The sequence below is a fragment of the Carcharhinus amblyrhynchos genome, unplaced genomic scaffold (genome assembly GCF_965287045.1).
Source record: "Carcharhinus amblyrhynchos unplaced genomic scaffold, sCarAmb.v2.hapA scaffold_48, whole genome shotgun sequence".
Lineage (NCBI taxonomy): Eukaryota > Metazoa > Chordata > Chondrichthyes > Carcharhiniformes > Carcharhinidae > Carcharhinus > Carcharhinus amblyrhynchos.
In genome coordinates this window covers 2,472,533-2,490,667 of record NW_027649789.1, presented here as the reverse complement: position 1 = coordinate 2,490,667, position 18,135 = coordinate 2,472,533, and the positions used below count along the sequence as shown (strand labels likewise).

The window sequence follows — 18,135 nt, the reverse complement described above, 5'->3', positions numbered from 1 at the left end:
CGGTGGGAAAGTTTGTGTAGAACCGGTAGAAATAGCAGAGGTACTCAATGAATACTTTACCTCGGTATTCACGGTGGAAGAAGATCTTGGTGGTTGTACTGCAGGCTTGCAGTGGACTGAAAAGCTTGAGTATGAAGACATTAAGAAAGAGGATGTGTTGGCGCTTTCGAATAGCATCAAGATAGATAAGTCGCCGGGACTTATAAGTCCCTAAATTAGTTTCCCTCAATGTGGAATGCCATAAACAATAGATAAGGGTAATGGGTGGTGGTGGGGGTGGGGGGTGGGGGGGAATGGTAATGTTAAAATGGCGGCGTGGGCTCATTGGGCCGAAGGGCCTGTTTCCCGAGCTGTTTTTGTTCTTTGTAATTTGACCGGATGGGATGTACCCCAGGTTACTGTGGGAGGTGAGGGAAGAGATTGCAGAGCCCCTGGCGATGATCTTTGCGTTGTCGATGGAGATGGGAGAGGTTCCGGAGGATTGGAGGATTGCAGATGTGGTTCCTCTATTCAAAAAAGGGAACAGGGATAGCCCAGGAAATTATAGACCAGTGAGTCTAACCTCAGTGATTGGTAAGTTGATGGAAAAGATCCTGAGAGACAGGATTTATGGACATTTAGAGAAGTTTAGTACGCTCAATAGGAGTCAGCACGGCTTTGTCAATGGCAGATCGTGCCTGACAAGTCTGGTTGAGTTCTTTGAAAATGTGACTAAACGCATTGACGAAAGAAGAGCGGTGGATGTGGTTTAAAACGTGGGTTGATAGGTTTTTGATAGGCAAGGGGATTAAGGGTTATGGGGAGAGGGCGGGAATGTGGAACTGAGACACGACAGATCAGCCATGATCTTATTGAATGGCGGGGCAGGCTCGAGGGGCTAGATGGCCTACTCCTGCTCCTATTTCTTATGTTCTTATGTTTACATGGACTTCAGCAAGGTGTTCAATAAGGTCCCCCAACCAAAGCTTATTGAGACAGTGAAGGGGCATGGGATCCAAGGGGACATTGCTTTGTGGATCTAGAACTGGCTTGCCCGCAGGAGGCAGAGAGTGGTTGTAGATGGTTCTTTTTCTGCATGGAGGTCGGTCACCAGTAGAGTGCCCCAGGGATCTGTTCTGGGGCCCTTGCTGTTTGTGATTTTTACAAATGACCTGGAGGAGGAAGTGGAGGGATGGGTTAATAAGTTTGCCGATGACACGAAGGTTGGAGGTGTTGAGGATAGTTTGGAGGGATGTCAGAAGTTGCAGCATGACATAGATAGGATGCAAGACTGGGCGGAGAAGTGGCAGATGGACTTCAACCCAGATAAATATGTGGTGGTACATTTTGCAGGTCAAGTGGGATGAAGGAATGTAATATTAAGGGTAAGACTCTGAGCAGTGTGGAAGATCAGAAGGATCTTGGGGTCTGGGTACATAGGACTCTTAAATCGGCTTCGTAGGTGGAGGATGTGGTTAAGAAGGCGTATGGTGTACTGGCCTTAATTAATCGAGGGATTGAGTTTAGGAGTCAGGAAGTAATGCTGCAGCTTTATAAGACCCTGGTCAGACCCCACTTGGAGTACTGTGTCAGTTCTGGTCGCCTCATTACAAGAAGAATGTGGAAGCCATTGAAAGGGTGCAGAGGAGATTTACAAGGATGTTACCTGGATTGGGGAGCATGCCTTATGAGGATAGATTGAGAGAGCTCGGCCTTTTCTCCTTGGAGAGATGAAGGATGAGCGGTGACCTGATAGAGGTGTATAAGATGATGAGAGGTATAGATCGAGTGGATTCTTAGAGGCTTTTCCCCGGGGCTGAAATGGCTGCCACAAGAGGACACAGGTTTAAGGTCATGGGGAGTAGGTACAGAGGAGATGTCAGGGGTAAGTTTTTCACTCAGAGGGTGGTGGGTGAGTGGAATCGGCTGCTGTCGGTGGTGGTGGAGTCGGATTCGATAGGGTCTTTTAAGAGACTTCTGGATGAGTACATGGGATTTAATAGGATTGAGAGTTATAGGTAAGCCTAGTAGGTAGAGATAAGAACGGCACAACTTGTGGGCCAAAGGGCCTGTTTGTGCTGTAGTTTTTCTATGATTCTATGACTCTATATCAGGGAAAAGCAAGGATCCCACTACTGACCGCTAGGGTTCTCCACTATCAACATCCAATTTTATATCGACTTTCCCATTTATTTTATGAGTTTATACCACAAATCTGTTATGTCATTGCATTAGATGATTTTTGAATATCCAAGTACACCACATCAACAGCAGAACTTTTAAAGCCAGTTGCAAACCGCAGTTCTTTACTTACCAATGAATTTAGTTTTCCTCTGTCGCTATTACATTTACCATTTCCCTTTTGAACTCAGTGAGGGCGACTCAGAGAAGTTAAATGATCAACGGACCTTCCAACCCTCAGCTAAGTTGAACATTACTGCTCCAGTCTGGAGCCACAGACTTGACTAAATTGGATTGACCCACTCTTTTAGGTTGTGGTTACTGGCTCCTGGTCCTCTCTTCATCCACTCCAACAAAGTGAGATAGCTGGGAATTAAACCCGTATCAACTGCCTGGAAAGCAACTCTGCTCACTATAATATCACCATCACTGCATTTAGGGACTCCTGTGGTGTAGGTGCACTCACATTGCTGTGAAAAAGAGAATCCCAGGATTTTGACCCAGTCACTGTGAAGGAATGGTGATATATTTACAAGTCAGGATGGTGTGTATCTTGGAAAGGAACTTCCAGATGGTGGTGATTTCATTCATCTCCTTGTCCTTCTCGGGGTAGAAATCACCAGTTTGGAAGGTGCTGTGTAATGAGCCATGGTGAGTTGTTGCACTACATCTTGTAGATGGTCCACACTGCTAGCTCTGTACCTCTGTGGTGGATGGAATGAATGTTGAAGGTGCTGGGTGGAGCTCCAGTCAACAAGCAGAGTTATCCTGGATGGTGGCGAGCTTCCTGAATCTTGAGCTGCACTCATGCAGACAAGTGGATGGTTTTCAATCAAATTCCTGACATGTGTCTTGTAGATGGTGGGAATGTTTTGGGAAGTCAGGAGGTGAGTTACTCTGTACAGAATTCCTGGCCTTTAACCTTCTCTTATAGCTACAGTATTGATTTGGCTAAACTGTTTCTGGTCAATGGTAACAAACACCCAAGATAGAACCAGAGAACATTACAGCACAGAAACAGGCCCTTTGGCCCTTCTTGTCTGTGCCGAACCATTTTTCTGCCTAGTCCCACTGACCTGCACCTGCACCATATCCCTCCACACCCCTCTCATCCATGTACCTGTCCAAGTTTTTATTAAATGTTAAAAGTGAGGACACATTCACCATTTCATCTGGCAGCTCATTCCACATTCTCACCGCTCTCTGTGTGAAGAAGACCCCCCCAAATATTTTCTTTTAGTTTTTCCCCCTTCACCCTTAACCCATGTCCTCTAGTTTTTTTTTCCCTAGCCTCAGTGGAAAAAGCCTGCTTGCATTCACTCTATCTAGACCCATCATAATTTGATACACCTCTATCAAATCTCCCCTCATTCTCCTACAGTCCAGGGAATAAAGTCCTAACCTCTCTCTGTAACCTTTCTCTGTAACTCAGTTTCTCAAGTCCTGGCAACATCCTTGCAAACCTTCTCTGCACTCTTTCAACCTTATTAATATCCTTCCTGTAATAAGGTGACCAAAACTGCACACAATACTCTAAATTCAATCTCACCAATGTCTTATACAACCTCACCATAACATTCCAACACTTATACTCAATACTTTGATTGATAAAGGTCAATGTTCCAAAAGTACTCTTTACGACCCTATCTACCTGTGACACCACTTTTAGGGAATTATGTATCTGTATTCCCAAATCCCTCTGTCTACTACATTCTTCAGTGTTCTACCATTTGCCATGTATGTTCTACCTTGGTTTGTCCTTCCAAATGTTGATAGTGGAGGATTCAGAGGATGTTAATGCCATTGAATGTAATGGCATTATCATCCTCTGACTGTATTCTCTCTTGGTGGAGATGGCCACCGCCTGGCACTTGTCAGACCTTCCTTTAATATTGTTCAAGCCTTGCTAACTATGGGCATGACCCGCATCACTATCTTGCTGACATGAGAAAGGTGCTGAACGTTGTGCAGACATCAACAAACATCTCCACTCCTCACTTTAGGATGAAAGAAATGTAACTGATGAAGCAGCTGAAGATGGTTGGGCCTCGGGCACTCCCCTGAGAAATTCCTGCTGTGATTTCCTGGAGATGAGATGACCCAACAAACTGAGAAAACTGGGAATTAAACTTTTATCAACTGTCTGGAAAGCAACTATACTCACTATCATATCACCGTCATTGCATTTAGGGACTCCTGTAGTGTAGGTGTATCCACAATGCTGTGAGAAAGGGAGTCCCAGGATTCTGACCCAGTCACTGTGAAGGAATGATGATATGTTTCCAAGTCAGGATGATGTGTATCTTGGAAGGGAACTTCCAGATGGTGATGTTTCCATTCATTTGCTGCCCTTGTCCTTCCAGGGATAGAAATCACCAGTTTGGAAGGTGCTGTGTAAGGGGCCATGGTGATTTGTTGCACTGCATCTTGTAGATGGTCCAACAACCACAACTATCTTCCTTTGTGCTGGTGATACTCCAACTGGCAGAGTTTTTTCTCTCATTACCATTGTCTTCAGTTTTTCTCTGGGTCCTTTTTGCTACATGTGGCCATATTTTGCCTTGATGTCGAGGGCCATCACCTGGCACTTGTCATCTCACATCCTGAGTTCAGCTCTGTTGTCCATATTTTCATCAAGGCTGCATTGAGGTAACGGACTGAGTGACCCTGAGTAAGCACAAGCTCAGAGTCAGCAAGGAGATCATTGCTAATTAAGTGCCACTTGTTAGTCTTGTTAGCCTTCCATTACTGTGCTGATGGTCGAGAATAGACTGATGGGGTGGTAAACAGGCAGATTGGATTTGTTCGCTTTTTTTTGTATACGGTCATATCTGGGCAATTTCCCACTATTTTGGGTAAATGTCAGTTTTGTAGCTGTAGGGGAACAGCTTGGCTCGGAACAAAGCAGCTTCTGGAGCAGTAATCTTCAGTACAATTACTGAAATTTTGACAAGACCGATGATCTTTGCAGTCTCCTGTGCCTTCAGCTATTTCTTGACACCATTTGGAGTGAATTGTATTAGCTGATGATATATCTGTGATGTTGGGGACCTCTGGATGGTTACAAATATCTTATATCATTGGCACCAATGTGCCAGCCTCCTCCATCATGAGGATGGGATATTTGTGGAGCCTTCTCCTCCTGTTGGTTCATTGTGCACAACCATTCACAGCTAAATGTGGCAGGATTGCAGAGCTTACATCTGAAGCGCAGAAACTAGAATTTCCTGGATGAGGAAACCCGTTGCTGGAAAATCTCCAGTTAAATTGTCAGTGATATGAAACAGGAATTTCTGATCATCCTTTTCCTATGCGAGGATCTCCTGGGAAGAGAGAACTCCCAGAAGTACCCAGAAATAGAACACTAGCCATACCTACAGTAAATGTGGAGCCTGTTTAATGTGGAATGAAGTGGGAGACACTCCTTCCCCCATCACCTGTTCAAACAGAAATATTCCAGCTTCTAATGGGAGAAGAATCTTTCCTCATTGTATAAAATCCAGGGGATGGATCTTCCAGCAAAAGTTAGCACAGCTTCACATTTTAACTCACCCTGAGATATTATACACATTAATCTGTCAAGAGTTAAGAAGTACAAGGAATCACAGCTTTATCATTTAACTCTCAGGAAGTTATACAATTCTCATAAAATCCTGGATTTATGTAACAACAGAAATGATTTGAATTTCCGGAAACTTGGCAGGGTCTGTCAGATTCAGGAGGGTAATTCTGATGATCAGAAAATGAGACCAGAATGTGAGACATATTTAAAAATTACTTGCTTGTTCACAGGATGTGGACATCGCTGGCTAGTCCGGCATCCATTGTCCGTCCCTGATTATCCTCACGTCCTCTAGGGACCATTAACAGTCGGCAACAAATACTGGTCTTGCCAGCAACACCCATATCCAGGAACAATTGGACAAAAATATGGATTTTGAGAGATGTAAAGGTGGTTTTCACCAGGAGGCAATCCAATTATAGCAATTTTTTTCATCGTTTTCCACTGCTGACTATTTTCTTTCCCATTCAGCTGAAATGACAATAGGTTAAGGTGTAGTATTGTAACTTGAATCAGTTCCCCACTGCTGCTAAGCTTCTGATACAAAAATAGGCCCAGTTTCTTTTCCTGGTGAAAATTCAGCTGATTTTAACGTGTTTTTCACTCTATCCGTTTAGCCTGGATCGCAATTACATGGGAGATTCAGGAGTGAAGGTTCTGTCTGGGGCTCTAAGGAATCCAGACTGCAAAATACAGGCACTGAGGTAAGTGCCAGTCTTTGTGAGATTGTTTATAATAATTGGTTGTCTGACAGTGTAAATTATTATCAGTGTCAGTAATAGCGTCATTACTAATCACTACATATCATTCCTGTCAGTATTAGTGTTATTGTTAAACACCACGGATTTACTCTGGTTCCTGTAATCTTTCCCTCTCTGATCTCCAGGTCGGAGTGTAACAGCCACAGATATTCTCACCTCCACACTCAGTACAAACCAGTCAGTGATGTGTCTGAAACTGAATTACAATAAACAGCGAGATTCAGGAGTGAAAGCTTTAAATATTCATTTATAATTATTCTCAAAGCATTCATCAGAAAAAGAGATAAACAAAACAATTAAATGCTGATAGAAATATCATAGATGGGAGGTCATATGTTCAAACTAGTTAATTTGTCATTCTGATTATAGATGTTTAAGTCTGTAAGCTTCTCAGTTTGATTAAAAGTATAAAATTGCTGTATATCGGGAAGGCTGTTAACACATGACACTGAAATCTGATGACTTGTATCCCGAGGGATCCACTTTAAATGGAGCTGAGGGATTATTTTAAAACTTAGGGCAGAGATTGAGTTGGAGAGGATTAGGAAGGGATTTCCAGTCGTTACAGCCCAGACACTAAGGGGCAATTTTTAACATGGCCAATCAACCTAACCCGCACATCTTTGGACTGTGGGAGGAAACCGCAGCACCTGAAGGAAACCCACGCAGACAGAAAGAGAATGTGCAAACTCCACACAGACAGTGACCTGAGCTGGGAATCGAACCCATGTGAAGCAGTAGTGCTAACCACTGTGCTACCGTGTCACCCCAAAAGTAAGAAAGCAACGTTGGAACTATACAAGCCATTGGTGAGGCCACACCTGGAGTATTGTGCACAGTTTTGGTCCCCTTATTTGAGGAAAGATGTAGTGGAATTGGAGGCAGTTCAGAGGAGGTTCATTAGATTGATTCCAGAGGTGAGGGGTTTGTCGTATGAAGAGAGATCGAACAGTTTAGGCTCAGACTCTCTGGGATTTAGAAGAATGAGGGGAAATCAAATTGAAATATAGAAGATGATAAAAGGTATGGATAAACTAGCTTCCACTGGTGGGGCATTCGAGGATGGGAAATCCTTGTCTTAGGATAAGGGGCAGCAAATTTAAAACAGAGTTGAGGAGAAACTACTTCTCCCAAAGGGTTCTGAATCTGGAATTCACTACCCCAAAGTGCGGTGGACGCTGGGACAGCCCCAGTTTACCCAATCTTTCCTCATAACCCAATCCTTCCATACAGGCAGCATCCTGGTAAACCTCCTCTGCACTCTCTCCAGGGTCTCCACATCCTTCCGGTAGTAAGGTGACCAGAACTGGACGCAGTACTCCAAATGCGGTCTAACCAACCCTTTTTTTAACTCATTCCTTGCTTCCTTGTAACCCTCAAGAGACCCAACTGAACCTTGTTTTCTCATCCTTACATACGCTTCTTTTTTCCTTTTGACAAGACATTCAACCTCCTTTGTGAACCATGGTTCCATCACTCGGCCATTTCCTCCCTGCCTGACAGGGACATATATATTTGCAGTATTTGTGCCTTGAAAAAGCTCCACTTTTCATTTGTGCGCATACCTGACAGTTTCTGTTCCCATTTTATGCTCCCTAATTCTTGCCTAATTGCATCATAATTACCCCTGCCCCAATTATAAACCTTGCCCTGTCGTGTGACCCTATCCCTCTCCATTGCAATAATAAAGGACACCGAATTGTGGTCAGTATCTCCAAAGTGCTCTCCCACAAACAAATCTAACACTTGGCCCGGTTCATTACCCAGTACCAAGTCCAACGTGGCCCCACCTCTTGTCGGCCTATCCACATATTGTGTCAGGAAACCCTCCTGCACACACTGTCCAAAAAGTGTCCCATCCAAACTATTCAACCTATAAAGGTTCCAATTAATATTTGGAAAGTTAAAGTCACCCATGATAACTACCCTGTGATCTCCACACCTATCCATAATCGGCTTTACCATTTCCTCCTCCACATGTCTCTTACTATTTGGGGGCCTATAGAAAACTCCTGACAACGTGACCGATCCTTTCCTATTTCTAACTTCAGCCCATATTACCTCAATAGGCAGATCCCCCTCGAAATACCTTTCAGCAGCCGTTAAACTATTCATGATTAACAATGCTACTCCTCCACCTCTTTTACCGCCTTCCCTACTTTTACTGAAACATCTATCCCCCGGAACTGCCGAGAACCATTCCTATCCCTGTTCTAACCATGTCTCCGTAATGGCCACAACATCATAGTCCCAAGTACCAATCCACTCTCCAAGTTCACCTAGTAGCAACTCACCAAATTTCCTGACTTGGAAAATATTGCTTTGCCATCATTACTATGAGATCATAATCCCGATGTCCCTTCCCAACTGCATTGTACCGCATGGCTGCAGAATTTAAGAAGATGGCTCACCACCCCTTTCTCAAAGGCAATTGGGGATTTGTTGCCTGTGACACAATCATCCTGTGGAAGAATTAATAAAGACCAGTGCTACCCACTGAAGGGATGGGTAACTGTGCCTGTGTGTAACCCAAAGACAGTTACAGAGGAGAGATACAACAGCTGCTACAGGGCAACTAGAGTGACCATTACTTTACTCAGAGGGTAGTAAGGGCGTGGAATGCCCTGCCTGCAGCAGTTGTGGACTCGCCAACTTTAAGGGTGTTCAAATGGTCAATGGATAGGCATATGGATAACATTGGAATAGTTTAGGTTAGAGGGTCATTAGATTGGTTCCACTGGTCGGCGCAACATCGAGGGCCCAAGGGCCTGTACTGCGCTGGAATGTTCTATGTTCTATGTTGTAGGCCATAGAGTTTCTAAAGATAGATCTGATAGAAGCCATCAATATACCCAGCAAGAGTCTCAAATGACCTGGTTGAGGAAGTGGAGGGATGGGTAAGTAAGTTCGCTGATGACACGAAGGTCGGTGGTGTTGTGGATGGTCTGGAAGGTTGTCAAAAGTTGCAGCAGGACATAGATAGGATGCAGGACTGGGCGGAGAAGTGGCAGATGGACTTCAACGCAGATAAATGTGTAGTCGTCCATTTTGGCAGAACCAACGGGATGAACGAGTACACGATCAAGAGCAGGGGTCTGAGTAGTGTTGAAGAGCAGAAGGATCTTGGGGTCCGGGTCCACAGGACTCTTAAATCGGCCTCGCAGATGGAGGAGGTGGTCAAGAAGGCGCATGGTGTACTGGCCTTCATTAATCGAGGGATTGAGTTCAGGAGTCGGGAGGTAATGCTGCAACTTTATAAGACCCTTGTCAGGCCTCATTTGGAGTACTGTGCGCAGTTCTGGTCGCCTCACTATAGGAAAGACGTAGAAGCTATTGAAAGGGTACAGAGGAGATTTACAAGGATGTTGCCTGGACTGGGAGGCATGCCTTATGAAGTTAGGTTGAGGGAGCTGGGACTCTTTTCCCTGGAGAGACGAAGGTTGAGAGGCGACCTGATAGAAGTTTATAAAATGTTGAGAGGAATAGATAGGGTGGACTCTCAGAGGCTATTTCCCCGGGTTGAAATGGTTGCTACGAGAGGACATAGATTTAAGGTGCGGGGAGGGAAGTTCAGAAGTGATGTTAGGGGTAAGTTTTTCACTCAGAGGGTGGTGAGTGAGTGGAATCGGCTGCCGTCAGTGGTGGTGGAGGCGAACTCGCTGGGGTCTTTTAAAAGACTTCTGGATGAGTATATGGGGTTTAATGGGATTGGGGGTTATAGATAGGTCTATAGATTGGTAGGTGTTGATGTGATCGGCGCAACTCGTGGGCCGAAGGGCCTGTTTGTGCTGTAGTGTTCTATGTTCTATGTTCTATATCCTGGTGTTGTGCTGTGCTCAATACAACCTGGGTTAGAGTTGAGAAGCTTTGAACAAAGTGTGACTTTGAACAAGTGCGATGTTGACCAGATGCTTCATGATGAGGAACCCCATGGACCACAGGCCAGGGACCATGGGATATGTGTCAGGGAGGATGGAGATTAACTATTACAGATATGTTTTACATGAATCTTACTCACACAGCCATTCAATGTAATAAATCTTCCTTCCACCTTCTGCTCCCCATTGCTGTTTCTGTGAATGTTTTACCATTTCTCTGGAGCTGTCACTACATGAGACAAAGACATTGGAAATGTATTCACCTCATTCAGTGTGATATTTCTGATCTCTCATTCCCAGTGAACTGTTGAAAACCCAGTAATGTAGTGAAGGATTGTTTTAGTAGTGCACCATATAGATGATTTAGAGGAGGGGGCTGAGTGTAGGGTGTCGAAATTTGTTGATGACACAAAGATAAGTGGAAAAGCAAATTGTGCGGCAGGTGTGGAAAGTCTGCAGAGGTATCTAGATAGGCTGAGCGAATGGGCGAGGACCGGGCAGATGGAGTACAATGTTAGCAAGTGTGAGGTTATCCACTTTGGCAGGAATAATAGTAGGAGGGACTACTATTTAAAGGGCGAAAAGCTGCAGCATGCTACGGTGCAGAGGGACCTGGGGGTCCTTGTGCATGAGTCACAAAAACCCAGTCTGCAGGTGCAGCAGGTGATCAGAAAGGCAAATGGGATGCTGGCCTTTATAGCGAGGAGGATTGAATATAAACGCAAGGACGTCTGCCTTGTGTCCAACGAGGCGCATACACACGATGGGTCGTACTTGGGCTGCTCTTGGTTGTTTGAGATTGGCCGAGTGCTTCATGTCGTTAGTGTGTGCCTAAACTGGACCAGATACTGGGCAAGACGACAGCTCAGTGACTATCACTGATTGCTGTGCAGACACATGGATTTGGGCCGGTGTCTGTGGGAGTTTGCGCATTCTCCCCGTGCTTGCGTGGGTTTTCTCCGGGTGCTCCGGTTTCCTCCCACACCCCAAAGATGTGCTGTTAAGCTGATTGGCAGTAATAAATTGTCCCTAAATCAGTTTCCCTCAATCTGGATGGCCATAAAACATTAGACAGGGGTCGTGGGTGGAGAGGGGGACTGGTGGTGTTGGGATGGCGGCGCGGGCTTGTTGGGCCGAAGGGCCTGTTTCCCGGACTGTTTTTGTTCTTTGTTTTGTAGGTCTTGCTGCAGCTGTACAGGGGACTGGTGAGGCCGCAGCTGGAGTACTGTGTGCAGTTTTGGTTGCTGCACTTGCGCAAGGATATTTTGGCCTTGGAGGGAGTGCAGAGGAGGTTCACTCGGCTGATACTGGAGATGAGGGGGTTGAACTATGAGGAGAGGCTGAATAGACTGGGTTTGTACTTGTTGGAGTTTAGAAGGCTGTGGGGGGATCTTATAGAGACGTATAAGATAATGAAGGGGATGGATAGGGTAGAGGTTGAGAGATTCTTCCCGCTTAGAAAGGATAGCAGGACTAGAGGGCACAGCCTCAAGATAAGGGGGGCAGTTTAGAACAGAGTTGAGGAGGAACTTCTTCACTCAAAGGGTGGTGAATCTCTGGAATTCTCTGCCCGTTGATGTGGTAGAGGCTACCTCGCTAAATATATTTAAGACGCGGGTAGATAGGTTTTTGGTAGGCAAGGGAATTAAGGGTTATGGGGAGAAAGTGGGAAAGTGGAACTGAGCCACTTCAGATCAGCCATGATCTTATTGAATGGCGGGGCAGGCTCGAAGGGCTAGATGGCCTACTTCTGCTCCTATTTCTTATGTTCTTATCTCTGAATTTATTAAAAACACAAGCATAACAAAGTGACTGGCAAACAACAAAGTGAAACCCAAGGAAGTGACCCCACCATGACAACCACAGTCATCCCCACACTTTCCGCTGAGCTACAGGCAGGATCTTTCCCTCTCTCCTCTGGGAATTTCGATGACTGTGGCCTTTGTCCTTGGATTATGAGGCCTGGAAGGATCCAGCCAACCGTGGGTCCCCTGCACAGATGCTGGAGTTGTCCCTGTCATCATAGCTTCATGAGGTACTTGTGTCACAGCCGGAGCAGAAGAGGACCTACTGCCCACACCAGGGTCATAGAACATAGAACATAGAACATTACAGCACAGAACAGGCCCTTCGGCCCACGATGTTGCGCCGACCAGTTAAAAAAAACAACAATGACCCACTAACCTAAACCAATCCCTTTTCGTCCATAAACCTATCCACAGACCTCTTAAACGCCCCCAAACTAGGCGCATTTACAACTGCAGCAGGCAGGGCATTCCAATCCCTCACCACCCTCTGGGTAAAGAACCTACCCCTGAAATCTGTCCTATAACTACCCCCCCTTAGTTTAAAGCCATGCCCCCTCGTGCTAGATTTTTCCATCAGAGGAAAAAGGCTATCACTATCCACCCTATCTAAACCTCTAATCATCTTATATGTTTCAATAAGATCCCTTCTTAGCCGCCTTCTTTCCAGCGAAAACAACCCCAAATCCCTCAGCCTCTCCTCATAGGATCTCCCCTCCATACCAGGCAACATCCTGGTAAACCTCCTCTGCACCCTCTCCGAAGCCTCCACATCCTTCCTGTAATGTGGGGACCAGAACTGCACACAATACTCCAAGTGCGGCCGCACCAGAGTTGTGTACAGTTGCAACATAACGCTACGACTCCTAAATTCAATCCCCCTACCAATAAACGCCAAGACACTGTATGCCTTCTTAACAACCTTATCTACTTGATTCCCAACTTTCAGGGATCTATGTACACATACACCTAGATCCCTCTGCTCCTCCACACTATTCAAAGTCTTCCCGTTAGCCCTATACTCAACACATCTGTTATTCCTACCAAAGTGAATTACCTCACATTTCTCTGCATTAAACTCCATCCGCCACCTCTCGGCCCAGCTCTGCAACCTGTCTAAGTCTTCCTGCAAACTATGACACCCTTCCTCACTATCTACCACACCCCCGACTTTGGTGTCATCAGCAAATTTACTGATCCACCCAACTATACCCTCATCCAGATCATTAATAAAAATCACAAACAGCAGTGGCCCCAACACAGATCCCTGAGGCACACCACTTGTAACCGAACTCCATGATGAATATTTACCGTCAACCACTACCCTCTGTCTCCTATCCGCTAGCCAATTCCTAATCCAGTTCCCTAGATCACCCCCAATCCCATACATCTGCATTTTGTGCAGAAGCCTACCATGGTGAACCTTATCAAACGCCTTACTAAAATCCATATACACCACGTCCACTGCCTTACCCCCATCCACCTCTTTGGTCACTTTCTCAAAAAACTCAATAAGGTTAGTAAGGCACGACCTACCCGCCACAAAACCATGCTGACTATCTCCAATCAACTCATTACTCTCCAAATAACTATAAATCCTATCCCTAATAATTTTTTCCAAAACCTTGCCCACGACAGAAGTGAGACTCACCGGTCTATAATTCCCGGGGAAGTCTCTGTTCCCCTTCTTAAACAATGGGACAACATTCGCTAACCTCCAATCATCTGGTACTATACCAGAGGCCAACGACGACCTGAAGATCAGAGCCAGAGGCTCTGCAATCACTTCTCTTGCCTCCCAGAGAATCCTGGGGTAAATCCCATCCGGACCAGGGGACTTATCTATTTTCAGACCCTCCAGAATATCCAGCACATCCTCCTTATCAACTGTAACACTGTCAATTCTACTCCCCTGCAACCCAGTGCCCTCCTCAGCTATATCCATGTCCCCCTGCGTGAACACCGAAGAGAAATATTGGTTCAATGCTTCACCAATAAACTGGGCTTGTACTCGTTAGAGTTTAGAAGAACGAGGGGAGATCTCATTGAGACGTATAAGATGATGAATGGGATGGATAGGATAGAGGTGGAGAGACTCTTCCCGCTCAAAAAAGAAGGTTATGGGGAGAGGGCGGGAAAGTGGAACTGAGCCACGACAGATCAGCCATGATCTTATTGAATGGCAGGGCAGGCTCGAAGGGCTGGATGGCCTACTCCTGCTCCTATTTCTTATGTTCTTATGTTCTTATGTCCCTGTCAGGCAAGGTGGAATTGGTAAGGCTAGGGAACCATGGTGCACCAAAAAAGTTGATTCGTTGGTTAAAAAGAAAAAGGAGGCTTATGTTCGGATGAGACGTGAGCACTCGGATAGTGCACTAGAGAGCTTTAGATTGGCTAGGAGGGAGTTGAAGAGCGAGCTAAGAAGGGCTAAAAGAGGACATGAGAAGACTTTGGCTGATAGGGTTAAGGAGAATCCTAAGGCATTCTATAGGTATGTCAAGAACAGAAAGTTGGTTAGGGCAAGGTTAGGGCCAGTTCTAGACGGCAGAGGGAAGTTATGTGTGGAACCGGAGGAGATTGGTGAAGCATTGAACCAATATTTCTCTTGGGTGTTCACGCAGGGGGACATGGATATAGCTGAGGAGGGCACTGGGTTGCAGGGGAGTAGACCCCTCGCTCCTCAGCTGAGCAGGGAGGGTCCAGTTTGCCCTGAATGGATACAGCATTAACTGCCTGCAGCATCTGGGGGCTTCTGTCAGGATGACTCATTGTTCCTGAGGAGCAGTATCGAGAGGACAGTAGGACTAGGGGGCACAGCCTCAAGATAAAGGGGGGGCGGTTTAGAACGGAGTTGAGGAGGAACTTCTTCACTCAAAGGGTGGTGAATCTCTGGAATTCTCTGCCCGTTGAAGTGGTGGAGGCTGCCTCGCTAAATATTTTTAAGAAGCGGGTTGATGGGTTTTTGATAAGAGAGGGGATTAAGGGTTATGGGGAGAGGGCGGGAAAGTGGAACTGAGCCACGACAGATCAGCCATGATCTTATTGAATGGCGGGGCAGGCTCGAAGGGCTAGATGGCCTACTCCTGCTCCTATTTCTTATGTTCTTATGTTCTTATGTTCATAGGTTTAAGGTGCGAGGGACAAGGTTTAAAGGCGATGTAAGGGAATTAAAGGTTATGGGGAGAAGGTGTAGAGGATCGGGTATCCTCTCTACACTAATTTATAGGGTTAGGGGCCCAAGAAAAAAAAACTACAACTCCCGGCAAGCGTCCTAGTGACGATTTCCGGTTACTAACTAATTTAAAAAAAAACCGCCGAAACTCGCGACTTTAAAACTATAAATAAAAAGTTAAACAATATATACAGATAAATGTACCTTACTTGCTGCCTCCTCTCACGCCCAAAAATCGCTGCCTCTCGATACTGCTCCTCAGGAACAATGAGTCATCCTGACAGAAGCCCCCAGATGCTGCAGGCAGTTAATGCTGTATCCATTCAGGGCAAACTGGACCCTCCCTGCTCAGCTGAGGAGCGAGGGGTCCTGACAGTGACTCCAGGTGCGCATTTTCTCCTCTCGTCCAGCTACTGCTTCACAGAGCTCATGGAGGTGGTGATAACAAGCAGGTCTCTGTGTGTCTCCAGTGGGTGCTATGCTGGATGTGACTCTCCATGAAGGTCACCAATCTCTCTGTGGATTTGTACTCATACCTGAGACATGGTAACACTGCTGGCCTGGATTGACTCCTCCATCCTTTGTGTATGGATACTCTGAGCCTTTAGAAACTTCACCGGATATTAAAATATCTTACACTGCAGCTCCAGTATCTGCTGCATTGTTAAAGATTCCAGTCACAGTTCATCTTCCTGAAGCTGACAATGTCCTCTCCCCTCGAACTATGAGTGACCTTGACTATTGCTGCCTTCATCATCTGCTCGGGTTTGTGTGTGCTGTCCTGTGCTGCCAGATTGTAACCCGTTTGCTAATCGTGTGAGACAGAATCTGCTCTGGTGGATGATATGGGGAATAGTGTGACAGAGCACCCTCTGTGAACCCTCCTCTTCTTCTGAGATAGACACTTATCTTCCTTTCGCAGCAGCTGTTGCTTTGCGAGAGAGTGAAGATTGTTAGAGGGTAATGCACATTCCAACATGTCCTGGAGACTGTTCCTAACCCAGAGCTCCATCTGACCAGTGGTGAACACACAAGCCCCAGGTATTGCACGCAGCAGCAGAGCTCTCCTGTGCCCATCACTCACTCACTCACTCTCTCTGGATCCATAACCCATCTCACCATCAGCGATTGCCCACCCAGCCTCCAGGTCCCCCAGCTCCAGCACTTCATCTTCCATTGGCAAAAGGATGACACAATCCAGACACGGTCACTCTTGGCTCCTTCTCTGACGCTCTGTGCCCTCTTCTACAAGCACATAAATTTCCATTGTTACTCACCCATCAAAGACACACACAAGCCTATGGTGCTGCCAGACTGCCCATCATGGGCCCACCAGGATGGTCACTCAGTGTGGGCAGTGCAGCAGTCATCTCTGACTGACCGGAACCCTTCACAGAGAGGCTGACATGTTCCTGAAGATTAATGCTGCTGTTTGGACATTGCCAGTGTCTGGGTGGAGATGTTCTTTCCACAATTTCTCTTCCATTCTTATTCACATATCAGCCTGTAAGTTTAACGCTCACCTTGTCAGAACATATCAGGTTATTGATCCTTTTGCCTCACTGCAGCCACGTGCTGCCTGCTCTGGCCCTTGGCAGTTTCTATCCAGACTTGCTTGGGCTGACGTGACAGGTCTCCTCCTCCAGTCCTGAGGGAACAGAACCTCCCTCCAAACCGATATAGCCTTGAGAATTTCCAGGGAAGTGTCAGTGAGTTGGGTTTAATCTGCCTTCTGCCATTTCAGCCCTTTGTTCATTAACCAGGGCTCCCTCACTGCTCCCTTCAGAGCCTTTAAAAGTGCTGCTGGCTGCCTTTAAATCTGGTGACAGCTTTGCCTGAATGGGATCTTCCCCTGCAGCCAGTGGTTAACCTCTGGAATACACAGGGTTTTGGGGGAAGGTGGGGGAATGACACTTAGTGAGTTGCTCATTCGGAGAGTCAGTACAGACACAATGGGCCGAATGGCCTCCTTCTGCTCTGTAACGATTCTGTGATTCTGCCTGTGCTGCCTGAGTGGACAGACTCCCCTAACCTGTCAGATATTAATGTGTCCGTTCTGGTTCTGTGTGGGGTTGGTTAGTTCAGTTGGTTTGGTGTCTGGAGTGTGATGTGGAATGATGCTAATGTTGAGGGTTTGGTCCTCGTACCGGCTGTGGGGTTCATGGAGTCCCACCTTCTTCCATTGCCCCACCTTTACTAAGTTGTGTCTCAGAAGCTACATGTAACAAATTGTCTCTCTCTCTCTATTGGAGAGAAATGGTCATATTTGATTATGGACTATGGCTGCTAACACTGTCCACACGGCAACATCACCAACTCCCAGTTGAAATATCCATACATTTCCAACCATTATCTTCGCAGAATTGTTATGGACACAATGAGGCCATTTGGCTCATCATGTCTGTACCAGCTCACCAAATTAGCATTAGGAATTTGTGTCATTCTCCAGCCTTTTTCTCGTATCCTCGCTCATTGTTTATATTCAAATAATCATCCAATTCCTTTTTGACAGCTTCGATGCAGCCGACCTCCACCACACTTCCCGGCTGTAATTCCAGACCCGAACCACTGGCAGTGTGAAAAAGGTTTCTCTCTCATCATCTTCAACCCCACCACTCACTCCATTCCTGAGCCACTGACCATCCCATGTCCCTCCCTGTGACTCAGGGTAAGGACATGGGAATCCTGAGCTCTTCCCTTTCACCATCATCCTTTTTGTTATTTAATCACTCCGACACTTCCATTTTGTTCTTTCCTTGTCACCCGCCCATCCCCAGCTCCCTGTCACTTAAAACAA

General features: G+C 46.1%; 1 protein-coding gene across 1 annotated transcript in view; it reads left to right on the top strand.

The window, feature by feature from the left end:
• The window catches only part of LOC145337423 (NACHT, LRR and PYD domains-containing protein 3-like), a 111,681-nt gene that overhangs the window by 44,800 nt on the left and 48,746 nt on the right, over nt 1-18,135 (top strand). The window contains 1 exon segment of the mRNA XM_080182196.1: nt 6,340-6,426. Coding sequence (XP_080038322.1) covers nt 6,340-6,426 — 87 coding nt within the window.